Source organism: Triticum aestivum, chromosome 1A (genome assembly GCF_018294505.1).
Source record: "Triticum aestivum cultivar Chinese Spring chromosome 1A, IWGSC CS RefSeq v2.1, whole genome shotgun sequence".
Lineage (NCBI taxonomy): Eukaryota > Viridiplantae > Streptophyta > Magnoliopsida > Poales > Poaceae > Triticum > Triticum aestivum.
Genome location: NC_057794.1, coordinates 37576091 through 37588831, shown reverse-complemented (window position 1 = coordinate 37588831; position 12741 = coordinate 37576091). Strand labels below are relative to the sequence as shown.

Genomic DNA, 12741 nt, shown 5'->3' with positions numbered 1-12741 from the left:
CCAAGAGGTATACAACAAAGGATATCATAAAAGGGAAGATGCCGGTGAGACATGAGCGGCCAGCCGTGCAGAAAGAAGCCTGCTCGCCGTGGCCACGACCAAGTGTTGATCAGGCGGCACTGTCGGTTGATGGGTCCTTCTCTTCTGTAGATGGTTCGGCGGCGGCCGGAATGGTTTTGCGCCGGCATGATGGGAGTGTCATCTTTGCGGCATACCGATGCATTTTCAACTGCAATGAGGCAGTGGAGGCGGAGCTACATGCAATAATGCAGGGTATGGCGTTAGCTATTCAACATTGCACCTTACTTATCGTCGTTTCAGTCGGACTCCTCGGTGGCACTGGCCGCTTTGACAGGAGAGCATCTCACCAGGTCGGCCTATGAACATCTGGTAGCGGAAATACGTCATCTCATGGCTGATAGAGTTTTTATTCCTTCAAAAATTAAACATGAGCAAAATAGGGTAGCAGATCGGTCGGCTTTGTATAGTCGTACGGAAAGTACTACTGGTGCATGACTAGCAAGAGGACCACCTTGTGTTGAGGATTTATTGACTCTCGATTGTAACCCTATCCGTTTGGAATAAAAATCTTTCTCCATCGCAAAAAAAAAAGCCTGCCGATTTTGCATATGTGGTTTTGTTCTGCTTTTGCGCTTGTGCTGGTGCTGGTTTTGGACTGCACTTCTCCCCCGAGGTGTTGGATGGATTTCTCTTTCGAATACCTTTTTTTCGAAGACAATCTTTCGAATACCTCTGACTCGGGGAAACCAAACACAAAACGGCCCAACCCCCAGACCAATCGGACCTCACGCACCTCGAGGACAAAAGTACCGACGCACAGTATATATACTCCCGAAAAGAAAAGAACGCACACCCAACCCAGCTCAACCGGACCGCACCATCCGCATCGAGGACGAAGCCGCCTCACGTAGCTCTTGATCCCCGGATTGTCGAAGAGCACATGGCTTCTTTTGTGCTCCGATCCGCCGGCCGCTTGCTCCGGCGACCTGTCTCCGATTTTGTTGGGAAGATCCGACCCAACAAGGTATACCCTCTTCCCCTTTCCCTCTAGGGTTTCGTTGATATGCCAAATTGATAATCAGCTAATCGCCTGACCATTAGTTAGCTAGTACTCGTACATATCATGTTCTTCGAGCCTCAGTAAGTTTCCTGTGTTTGAGCTTTTGCATATTGATTCACGTGATTCGCAGAGGCCAGCCCCGCGTCAGATTTTTGGGCAATGCCAAATCGAACGTTTTTTTCATGGTAACCTGTGTTTGCGGTGGATGACAGATTTAGTTTGCGAGCATGGCAAATCCGTTGCAGTTCATTTTTTTCAGGAAATTGCCGTGCTTGCAAATTAAATTTGCCATCGTCATACCAATATAAATTGACATGAAAAACGTTTGATCTGCCATCAGATTTTTAGCATCTCTGTTTTTTACTTTTATTTGACCTGTATCAGACATAATGCCATGATCAGATATACCCAGACTGAGATGTAAATTCGTGAGACGATGAATTACAAAAATAATATCGTTTTTTATCTCCAGCATTCTTGCTCAAAATTCAGTACGGTACACGGAAAACATATCAAGGAAGAACCCATCAGGACCGGCCCGAGCATTATGATGAAATTGGATGAGCGCGACTGTATCCTGTGTGAAGCTCACAAAGACATTAAAGTATTGCTAAAACAAGCAAGGGATAATGAAGCATGGTAAGCAACCAGTTCATTGTTCTCAATTCATATTATGGCCTGTGGTTGTATTATTCTTATTATGGTATGTTTTAACCTGCAGGGACAAGCTACTGAAAAAATTGTTATTACCTTCATCCATTCTTGCCGCCCTTGCCTTTTGGAAGACAGGACAGGAAATGCCTGTGGAAAATATACCTCCAAATTAATGCATATATTAATGTGGCATTGGTGTTATGACTTTTACTTTTTGCTTGTACTGAACCATGTCATGGACCTGAGTTGTAAATGTGTTGTGTTGGAAACTAGGCTGTGGGATTGTTGAAATACTAACTGTAATGTAATCAAGTCTTTGTTCTTGGCTACCTCTTTGATAGCCCGCTTTTCAGACTTTTTTACTGAAGGAGAAGATGTACATGGATTCCCATCATGTTTCTCAACACCTAGCGAGGATTATTTTTTTTCGAAACGGAGGCAAAAGATTTGCCTCATCAATTAATTAAGCAGAAGAGAATTGCCCAGTTAATTAACGGAAAACCAGGCGAAAACCGATACAGACCAACTACAGGTGGACTACTCACAGAGTGACCACCATACCCAACACGTAACGTCCACCAACCCGCACACTGTTACAACATGAAGACACCCCAACGAGAGTAACTCTGCCGAAAACCACGAGCACCACCAAATCCACGAAGACAAGCCAGACCATAAGGACAACCCAAGAGACTGGTAACCATCCATCAAGCAGCTGCGGAAGCCTTTCTTGTGGCGTCACTCTTTTTTCCTTTGCTCCTGAGAGCCTCCTCCACAATCGCCTTGCTAGATCCAGGGCTCACCCTCTCCAAACGTTTGAGCAAGCTGTGAAGCTCTATTTCGAAGAGAATCTCATTGAACTTGTCACGCACAGAAACCTGCCCAATGGTCACATGCGAGTGGGTGATTGCAACATCGGAACCTCCACGCTCAACAGAGGCGAGTGACTGGTTGGGCTCCGAAGGATCATGTGACGCCCCCGATCCAATCGTACACTAATCATGCACGCAAGCGTGTACGATCAAGATCAGGGACTCACGGGAAGATATCACAACACAACTCTAAAACATAAATAAGTCATACAGGCATCATAATACAAGCCAGGGGCCTCGAGGGCTCGAATACAAGTGCTCGATCATAGACGAGTTAGCGGAAGCAACAATATCTGAGTACAGACATAAGTTAAACAAGTTTGCCTTAAGAAGGCTAGCACAAACTGGGATACAGATCGAAAGAGGCGCAGGCCTCCTGCCTGGGATCCTCCTAACTACTCCTGGACGTCGTCAGCGGGCTGCGCGTAGTAGGGGCACCTCCGGTGTAGTAGGGGTCGTCGTCGACGGTGGCGTCTGGCTCCTGGACTCCAGCATCTGGTTGCGACAACCAGAAAGAAAGGAAAAGGGGAAAAGGGGGGGAGAAAGCAACCGTGAGTACTCATCCAAAGTACTCGCAAGCAAGGAACTACACTACATATGCATGGGTATATGTGTAAGGAGGCCATATCAGTGGACTGAACTGCAGAATGCCAGAATAAGAGGGGGATAGCTAATCCTGTCGAAGACTACGCTTCTGGCAGCCTCCGTCTTGCATCAAGTAGAATAGAGTAGATTGAAGTCCTCCAAGTAGCATCTCCAAGTAGCATCTCCAAATAGCATCTCCAAGTAACATCTCCAGTAGCATAATCCTACCCGGCGATCCCCTCCTCGTATCCCTGAGAGAGAGCGACCACCGGTTGTATCTGGCACTTGGAAGGGTGTGTTTTATTAAGTATCCGGTTCTAGTTGTCATAAGGTCAAGGTACAACTCCAAGTCGTCCTGTTACCGAAGATCACGGCTATTCGAATAGATTAACTTCCCTGCAGGGGTGCACCAACTTACCCAGCACGCTTGATCCCATTCGGCCGGACACACTTTCCTGGGTCATACCCGGCCGCGGAAGATCAACACGTCGCAGCCCCACCTAGGCACAACAGAGAGGTCAGCACGCCGGTCTAAACCTAAGCGCACAGGGGTCTGGGCCCATCGCCCTGAGCACACCTGCACGTTGCGTGGGCGGGCGAAAGCAGACCTAGCCTAGTGGCGTTCCAGTCCAATTCGGCGCGCGCCGCTCCGTCGCTGACGTCTGAAGTGCTTCGGCTGATACCACGACGCCGGGATACCCATAACTACTCCCGCGTAGATGGTTAGTGCGTATAGGCTCGTAGCCAACTCAGATCAAATACCAAGATCTCGTTAAGCGTGTTAAATATCCGCGAACGCCGACCAGGGCCAGGCCAACCTGTCTCCTAGGTGGTCTCAACCTGCCCTGCCGCTCCGCCACAAAGTAACAGTCGGGGGCCGTCGGGAACCCAGGCCCACCTCTACCGGGATGGAGCCACCTGCCCCTTCAGCCCCATCTCCGAACAGTATCACAGGTAATGTAACTGTGTAAAGTATATCGTATATGCCCATGATCACCTCCCGAAGTGATCACGGCCCGGTAGTATAGCATGGCAGATGGACAAGAGTGTAGGGCCACTGATGGAACACTAGCATCCTATACTAAGCAGTAGGATAGCAGGTAATGGTAACAACAGTAGTAGCAAGGACAGGCTATGCATCATGATAGGAATAACGGAAAGCAGTAACATGCTACACTACTCTAATGCAAGCAGTATAGAGAAAAGAGTAGGCGATATCTGGTGATCAAAGGGGGGCTTGCCTGGTTGCTTTGGCAAGAGAGAGGGGTCGTCGGTGATGTAGTCGACCACAGGGGCATCAGCATCGTCACGGGGTCTACCGGAGAGAAGAGGGGGGAGAAACAGTAAATACATAGCAAGCAAGTGCATAACAGGACAACAAGCAGAGCTAGACGTGTTCTAATGCGGTATGAGGTGATACCGGTGAAGGGGGGAAACACCCGGGAAAGTATTCCCGGTGTTTGGCGTTTTCGGGCATAGGAGCCGGAGGGGGAAAGTTGCGAGTTCGGTAGGTTAGGGGGGTGCGGCGGACGAATGGGTTGCGTATCCGGAATCGTCTCGTCGTTCTGAGCAACTTTCATGTTGAAAATATTTTAATCCGAGTTACGGATTAAAAGATATGATTTTCTAAGGATTTTATTAATTTCTGGAATTTAATTAATTATTTAATTAATTCGAAAAATAGGTTAATGACATCAGCATGATGTCATGCTGACATCAGCAGTCAACAGAGTTGACTTGGTCAACCTGACATGTGGGTCCAGGGGGACCCACCTGTCATTCTCTACGATTAACTAAAATAGATTAATTAGCTTAATTAGTGATTAGGTTAATCTAATCAAGATTAATTACTTAATTAATTAATTAATATTTTAATTATTTTAGTTATTATTTATTTATTTAGTATATTCTTTTTTTATTATTTTTTATTATTTTTTTTAATTCCTTTTCTTTTCTTTTTTTTTTAAAACCGTTCTGGGGCGGGGCCCCCTAGTCAGTGGCCCGGGGGGGGCCTATCGGTTCGGGTGTGCGTGCGTTCGGGTTCGGGCGCAACGGGTGTGCCCCGTTCGGGTGCACGCCCAGGGGCACGCGGGCGTGGGCACGGGTGGCCACGGCGGGGCACGTCGCCGGCCAGGGATGGGCGCAGGGGCGCATCCCGCCCAGTGCGGGGCGAGGTTGCCGACAGCCACCGCACAAGCGGCAGCAGGGCGGCGGTGCCGGCGTGGGGCGAGGGGAGCAGGGGGCGTGGCCCTGGCGGGGAGCCACAGCGGCTAGCGGCCACGCGCGCGCGGGGGGCGAGGCCCGAGCGCGGCGAGCGCGCACGGGGGAAGCGGGTGGGCGCGCCCCGGGCGCAGGCAGAGGCGGGGAACGGCGAGTGCGCGGCCGACGCGGGGAGAGAAGGGAAAAGGCGGCGGCTCACGGCGGGGTGTAGGGTCCGGGCAGCGGTGCTCGAAGAGGAGGTCGAGGAGGCCACGGCGAGGTCGATCCGGCGACGACGGCGGGCTTCGTGGCGCCGACGAGGAGCAACGGGGTGGCGCGCGGCATCTGCGTGGGCGGGGTCGGGGCGCGGCTGCCACCCGATGCAGACGAGGGAGAGACAGGGATGCGAGGTCCAGCGAGGAGTCGAGGAGGACAGAGACGACGGCGAGCGGCGACGGCGCGACGTCGGGTCTTGGGGCGCCGCGGGGGGGAGACGGAAGGCGGTGTGGTGGCTCCGGCGACGGGAGGCCTTCGGACGGCGGCACGACGTCGGTGGGGGTTCGGCCGACGGGGCACTGCGGGGGGGGGAGTGGGGGATCGATCCCGATCCAGATCGGATCGGGAGAGGGGGAGTGGGTGCGAGTGGGGAATGGGTTAGGGTTACCGTGGTGGTGGGGGGGTATAGGCAGGGGTGGCCTGGGTCGGCCTGGTCAGCTGTGGCCAACTGGGCCACTTGGCCCAGGGGAGAGGGGGGTCTTTTCTTTTTGTTTTCTATTTCTTTTCTATTTTATTTTAAGTTCCCTTTTATTACAGTTTTATAAAAAAAACACTAGCACCTAAATTGTATTTATAAATATACTACTGCCACCTTAATTCTCAACCGAAAATAAAATAGTTTAATATTTTATAAAATTCAATAGGCATGTATTTAATTGTTTTAACTACTGTTTTAACTATCTTAGAGTCTTTAAACACCTTATCAAAGTTTGGTTTCTCCACCATAATTACCTATGCATTATTTAATTCACTCCGAACATTTTAGTTTTAAAGTTTGGAAACTTTTGTTGTTTGCCTATGTTTTAAATTTGAATTTGAATCGGGTTCGAATCAACGTGAGTTTAATCACAGTAATGGAGGTGACGTGGCATCCTTAGCTTGGGATTACTGTAGTCTAATTATCCGGGCGTCACAATTCTCCTCCACTACAAGAAATCTCGTCCCGAGATTTAAGAGGGGAGTAAGGGGGGGGGGGGGTTCTGGTTATTCTAATGGATCTTCTTGAAGAAGTTAATCCCTTTCGTTGATGCCTTCAATTCTTTATCCCAAAGCATCATGATGAAGTTGTCGTCCTTTCTTCGGGGAGCTCCATCGTACTTACAAATAGGTAGGGGGAAGCTCTACAATGATAGGATGTTATAAGGGAAATTCATCTGGGGTATCCCAGGAATAAACATATGAGTAGCTCTCGAGTTGAACAAATGACACACATCGAGAGCAAAGTAAGACGGTGTAATAAGAGGTTTCAAGCGGATAGGCAATCGTTCATTGCCTGAAGCAGAGTGCGAAAGGGGTTCAGAGCAACGAGAATAAGTATTGTGTCCGATACCAGAATAGATCAACAGGCAAGTGGCCCGTGAATTACATACAAAGTCAAGCACGAGGAATAACTCTGACAACAGGGTGTACAGGAGAGTCAGGTTTCGATCCTGTGGAACTGTGGGTTATGGGCCCACCATGTGGGTTAAAAGCAGGAAGGCCCTAATATTTGCACGGTCAAGATAACAAGGTATGTCAGAGGATAGCCTGTCGGTTTTGTTGTCAACAATGTCGGTACCAAGGGCGAGGGACGAAGAGAACCATTTTCCTGCTCGTTGAACGAGGCGGACCAATAGGCAAAGTTCTCGTCCATTGGCGGTTACCGGAAGTCATCAACAGTAGAAACAGGGTTACACCAGACAGGAAGGTACACCGAGGTGTTTACCTAAGCAGGGGATTACCACTGCTCGGTTAAGTAGTTTACAAGTAAGTTTGAACAAAACAACGGGAAGGAAAATGTGCTTAAACACGTATATCAGGGGTATATCCTTCCCAAGGACAAGCAGAGCATGATATCCATGACAGGATATTATGTAGAAAACTCCTTAGGTAGGGGAGAGAAATTTCATGATATTACCCATACAGCGGTGTTTGGATAATTGAGTAGGAAACATTTAACATTGGGCTTCAAATGTTCTTGATGAAAATTGGAGTACCATAGACATGCTTCGAGATAGCATTGACATGGTCTTCAAGCAAAAGGTCAGACTTTGGATATAGGAAGGATCCATTAGGAACAACTTGTAGGATAAGTCTTACAATTTCCTCAGGGAAGAATGGCTAAACTTGCTAAAAAGGATACTACGATAATAGGTCCTCCACCCAGGGGGGGGGGGTGCTAGGCATGACATCATGTTACCGGGTCAGCAAAGGACCAATGTTATAACTCTTGAAAATATGTTCCAACCATCATATCTGATGGAGATTCAGATATGATGGGTGTCAGGATACCTCAGGCTCAGGATGCCTGAGAAGAAAGGTGCAACACAATTGACGGGATGACACTGTAAGATTCTCGGGAAATGAACTAAGAAGTGATTTCCGTTAACAAGAGTTCATCATTAACCCAAGGAGAGGATGATGAGGTGGCTGATGGACTCAGCGATAATTCAATGAGGTATCCAAAAGATGGATCTCCACAATTATGTGGATAAGGGGATAACATCTGTCAGATTAAACAATAAAATGGGATATGCTCGAGGAAAACATACATAATTAAACATTGGTTGAACGGTGCGCCCGAAATACGGGTGGGGTTGCACGACCAATGTCGGAATGGTGATTCAATAATCAATAGACTAAGAATGAACGGCCGACTAATAACTTCAAAGCAGAAGTGCAGGATCCAAACAGCACCGTTCACTTGTTGGTACCCCGGTTGGAATCAACACGAGGACCATGAAAGAGTGGTGATGGTGAGTAGTATCACTATACCAAGAACTCTTTAAGAGGTGGAGCAGTCCTCACAACATCCTTGATACTAAAAGATGGTAATACTCCAAGGTAAGAAAGAACAATTGCTGGATAGTAGGGATCTCAAGGTATAACTCAAAACACGAACAAGTTTGTGTTGAACGGAAGGCAAATAAGTGGTCAAAGGTAACACAAATCATCAGGTGCAAGGATGGTATTTCTCATTAGGAATTCAATTGATATCCTGGAAGAGCTCATAAGGTTGATGATGATCACGACGCATTTGTCGAGAGATTTCATGAAGATGTAATCAATCAGTGATGACATCAAGTCAAAGGAATAATGAAGCGGAAGGTTATTGGAACCATGGGTAGGACACAAACTCGAAATCAAGCTTGCTATCCAAGGACCAACGGTATGACGAGGAAGATCGATTGTAAGATTAGCTCACCGTCGAATTTTGTGCTCCGAGGAGAAGGACCCGGTAGCACAGTTAAAATTTAGCATGTTAATGATATAGCCGATCAGGCTAGGAATGATGTGATCGGGTACAAACTCGTACTTATAGAAGCTTACCGAAGGGTTGTTGAACCGTAGTGTGGGCTCGATTCAGTTATTGGTGTCTTTGAGTGTTTAGTAATTCAGAGCCCGTGAAAAATTGGAATCAGTGGGAATGTAGCACTTGATGAAGAACTCATAAGAAGTTATGCAGTTCCATGATAATCTCGAGATACCAGGGGGTAATACTCAACGACATATCAAAATAGAGGTTGGACGGGGGTATTGCTTTGCAGAAGACAAGTGCTTAAACTTGCACGAGAATTGGTATTTAAAGGAAAACATGGTCGGAACCACGATTGAAAAAGGCCAGATCCCAGATATAAGATGAACTTATACCAAGGGAATAATTAATTTTAAAAGAAGCTTCAATGAGAAGATCTACATCGTGTCTATGGGCATGAACACAAAGTTCAAGGTCGACTCCCACTTCTTCAATGTATAGTCTTCCATTCACTTCTCGCTTTGATAAAGGCATTAGTGTTGAAAGTTTTACCTGGTGAAATACCAGATGAGTATGACTCGTGAAATCTTCCGAGTTCACACATATTAAGGAAGGCATAGGTTCAACCCATCCGGGCATCTTACGAACATATACCACAAACTTCGGGGTAATTAATACAAGCTCGAAAGTAGAGCATTGTTGGTCAAGCAGAGGATACAATGTACCAAAGGCATTATGTATCAGGGGAAAGAGCTCACAAGGTGATTAATTATGAAGGACATAAAATCCAACAAAGGAACCGATGGTCCACAACGGAGTTGGTGTGGGTATCGGTACTCTATCAAACGGAAGAAGGAATGCAAGTGCACCGGATTATAGAAACAACTGACTAACTCAATTGTCAAATGCAAAGGAATTAAGATTCCCAAATCAAGGGATCAGAAGCAATGCTCTGATTAGGGGTGGATAAGTTGAATAGCCTTAGGGTACAATCAAAGACAATTCGATTGGTCGAGAACCAATTCCAGTTAAAAGAATGGCAGCTCAGCCGGAAAGTAATTTATAAGGATCAATGATGATTGCGTGTATTCGCAAACATATTGAGTCAACAGACTCAAAATGATAATGAATGTCAATATGACTACGAGACTTATGGGATTAACCATAATGCAAGCAAGCAAGAATTTCAAGAGCCAAAGGCCCCAAAGGATTTTCAGAAGATCGAATATTATTTTGAAGACCTTTGTGAAACACATGAACAACTGGGGATGAGCGGATACTCGACAAGTGCGAGGATTTATTTGAAGGGGTATTCATGTGGCAAAGAACTGCTAGGCAGTAGGCACAAAGTATTCTCGGAACAATAGAGAAAACTTTGAGGTATCTTGTAATAACAAGATCAATGGGGGATGATCATATGAATGGCAAGTGTAGGTAGTTATCCATACGGATTTATCGGTGGTCAGGAATAGCAAAAGTGATGGGCACAAAGTCTCGAGAGAACATCAGAGAGTATCTTCGGAATCTTCTGATGTAGCAGGCGATCCTCTGAAGTAAGGGGCTCTCCGGGTGGATGCGATCACGAGATCCTAATCTTAGAGTTAGCAAATTCATTTAACCCGAATAGTAGAGAGATCAGAGTCCCAGAGTATAGACGAGGAATAAAAGATCCTAATACCACCCAATGGCGACGTGGGTCCATGGGCCGCACAGCCATGTTAGTAAAAACTTTTTCAATGACTAGACGCAACTTCGGCCAAGGAGTTGGAAAGGGGGATTCCTACAGGCAGTCGGCTCTGATACCAACTTGTGACGCCCCCGATTCAATCGTACACTAATCATGCACGCAAACGTGTACGATCAAGATTAGGGACTCACGGGAAGATATCACAACACAACTCTAAAACATAAATAAGTCATACAGGCATCATAATACAAGCCAGGGGCCTCGAGGGCTCGAATACAAGTGCTCGATCATAGACGAGTCAGCGGAAGCAACAATATCTGAGTACAGACATAAGTTAAACAAGTTTGCCTTAAGAAGGCTAGCACAAACTGGGATACAGATCGAAAGAGGCGCAGGCCTCCTGCCTGGGATCCTCCTAACTACTCCTGGACGTCGTCAGCGGGCTGCGCGTAGTAGGGGCACCTCCGGTGTAGTAGGGGTCGTCGTCGACGGTGGCGTCTGGCTCCTGGACTCCAGCATCTGGTTGCGACAACCAGAAAGAAAGGAAAAGGGGAAAAAGGGGGGAGAAAGCAACCGTGAGTACTCATCCAAAGTACTCGCAAGCAAGGAACTACACTACATATGCATGGGTATATGTGTAAGGAGGCCATATCAGTGGACTGAACTGCAGAATGCCAGAATAAGAGGGGGATAGCTAATCATGTCGAAGACTATGCTTCTAGCAGCCTCCGTCTTGCATCAAGTAGAAGAGAGTAGATTGAAGTCCTCCAAGTAGCATCTCCAAGTAGCATCTCCAAATAGCATCTCCAAGTAACATCTCCAGTAGCATAATCCTACCCGGCGGTCCCCTCCTCGTATCCCTGAGAGAGAGCGACCACCGGTTGTATCTGGCACTTGGAAGGGTGTGTTTTATTAAGTATCCGGTTCTAGTTGTCATAAGGTCAAGGTACAACTCCAAGTCGTCCTGTTACCGAAGATCACGGCTATTCGAATAGATTAACTTCCCTGCAGGGGTGCACCAACTTACCCAGCACGCTTGATCCCATTCGGCCGCGGAAGATCAACACGTCACAGCCCCACCTAGGCACAACAGAGAGGTCAGCACGCCGGTCTAAACCTAAGCGCACAGGGGTCTGGGCCCATCGCCCTGAGCACACCTGCACGTTGCGTGGGCGGCCGAAAGCAGACCTAGCCTAGTGGCGTTCCAGTCCAATTCGGCACGCGCCGCTCCGTCGCTGACGTCTGAAGTGCTTCGGCTGATACCACGACGTCGGGATACCCATAACTACTCCCGCGTAGATGGTTAGTGCGTATAGGCTCGTAGCCAACTCAGATCAAATACCAAGATCTCGTTAAGCGTGTTAAATATCCGCGAACGCCGACCAGGGCCAGGCCCACCTGTCTCCTAGGTGGTCTCAACCTGCCCTGCCGCTCCGCCACAAAGTAACAGTCGGGGGCCGTCGGGAACCCAGGCCCACCTCTACCGGGATGGAGCCACCTGCCCCTTCAGCCCCCATCTCCGAACAGTATCACAGGTAATGTAACTGTGTAAAGTATATCGTATATGCCCGTGATCACCTCCCGAAGTGATCACGGCCCAGTAGTATAGCATGGCAGACGGACAAGAGTGTAGGGCCACTGATGGAACACTAGCATCCTATACTAAGCAGTAGGATAGCAGGTAATGGTAACAACAGTAGTAGCAAGGACAGGCTATGCATCAGGATAGGAATAACGGAAAGCAGTAACATGCTACACTACTCTAATGCAAGCAGTATAGAGAAAAGAGTAGGCGATATCTGGTGATCAAAGGGGGGGCTTGCCTGGTTGCTTTGGCAAGAGAGAGGGGTCGTCGGTGATGTAGTCGACCACAGGGGCATCAGCATCGTCACGGGGTCTACAGGAGAGAAGAGGGGGGAGAAACAGTAAATACATAGCAAGCAAGTGCATAAGAGGACAACAAGCAGAGCTAGACGTGTTCTAATGCGGTATGAGGTGATACCGGTGAAGGGGGGAAACACCAGGGAAAGTATTCCCGGCGTTTGGCGTTTTCGGGCATAGGAGCCGGAGGGGGAAAGTTGCGAGTTCGGTAGGTTAGGAGGGTGCGGCGGACGAATGGGTTGCGTATCCGGAATCATCTCGTCGTTCTGAG

The 12741-nt window shown here is 47.9% G+C and overlaps 1 protein-coding gene across 1 annotated transcript; it reads left to right on the top strand.

Moving 5' to 3' along the window:
- Positions 1-774: 774 nt before the first annotated feature.
- LOC123084633 (uncharacterized) lies at positions 775-2010 on the top strand. Its single transcript, XM_044506146.1, has 3 exons — positions 775-1045; positions 1554-1720; positions 1803-2010. The coding sequence occupies exons 1-3, from the start codon at positions 962-964 to the stop codon at positions 1906-1908; spliced, it is 357 nt and encodes a 118-aa protein (XP_044362081.1). The 5' UTR covers positions 775-961; the 3' UTR covers positions 1909-2010.
- The last annotated feature ends 10731 nt before the right edge of the window (positions 2011-12741 follow it).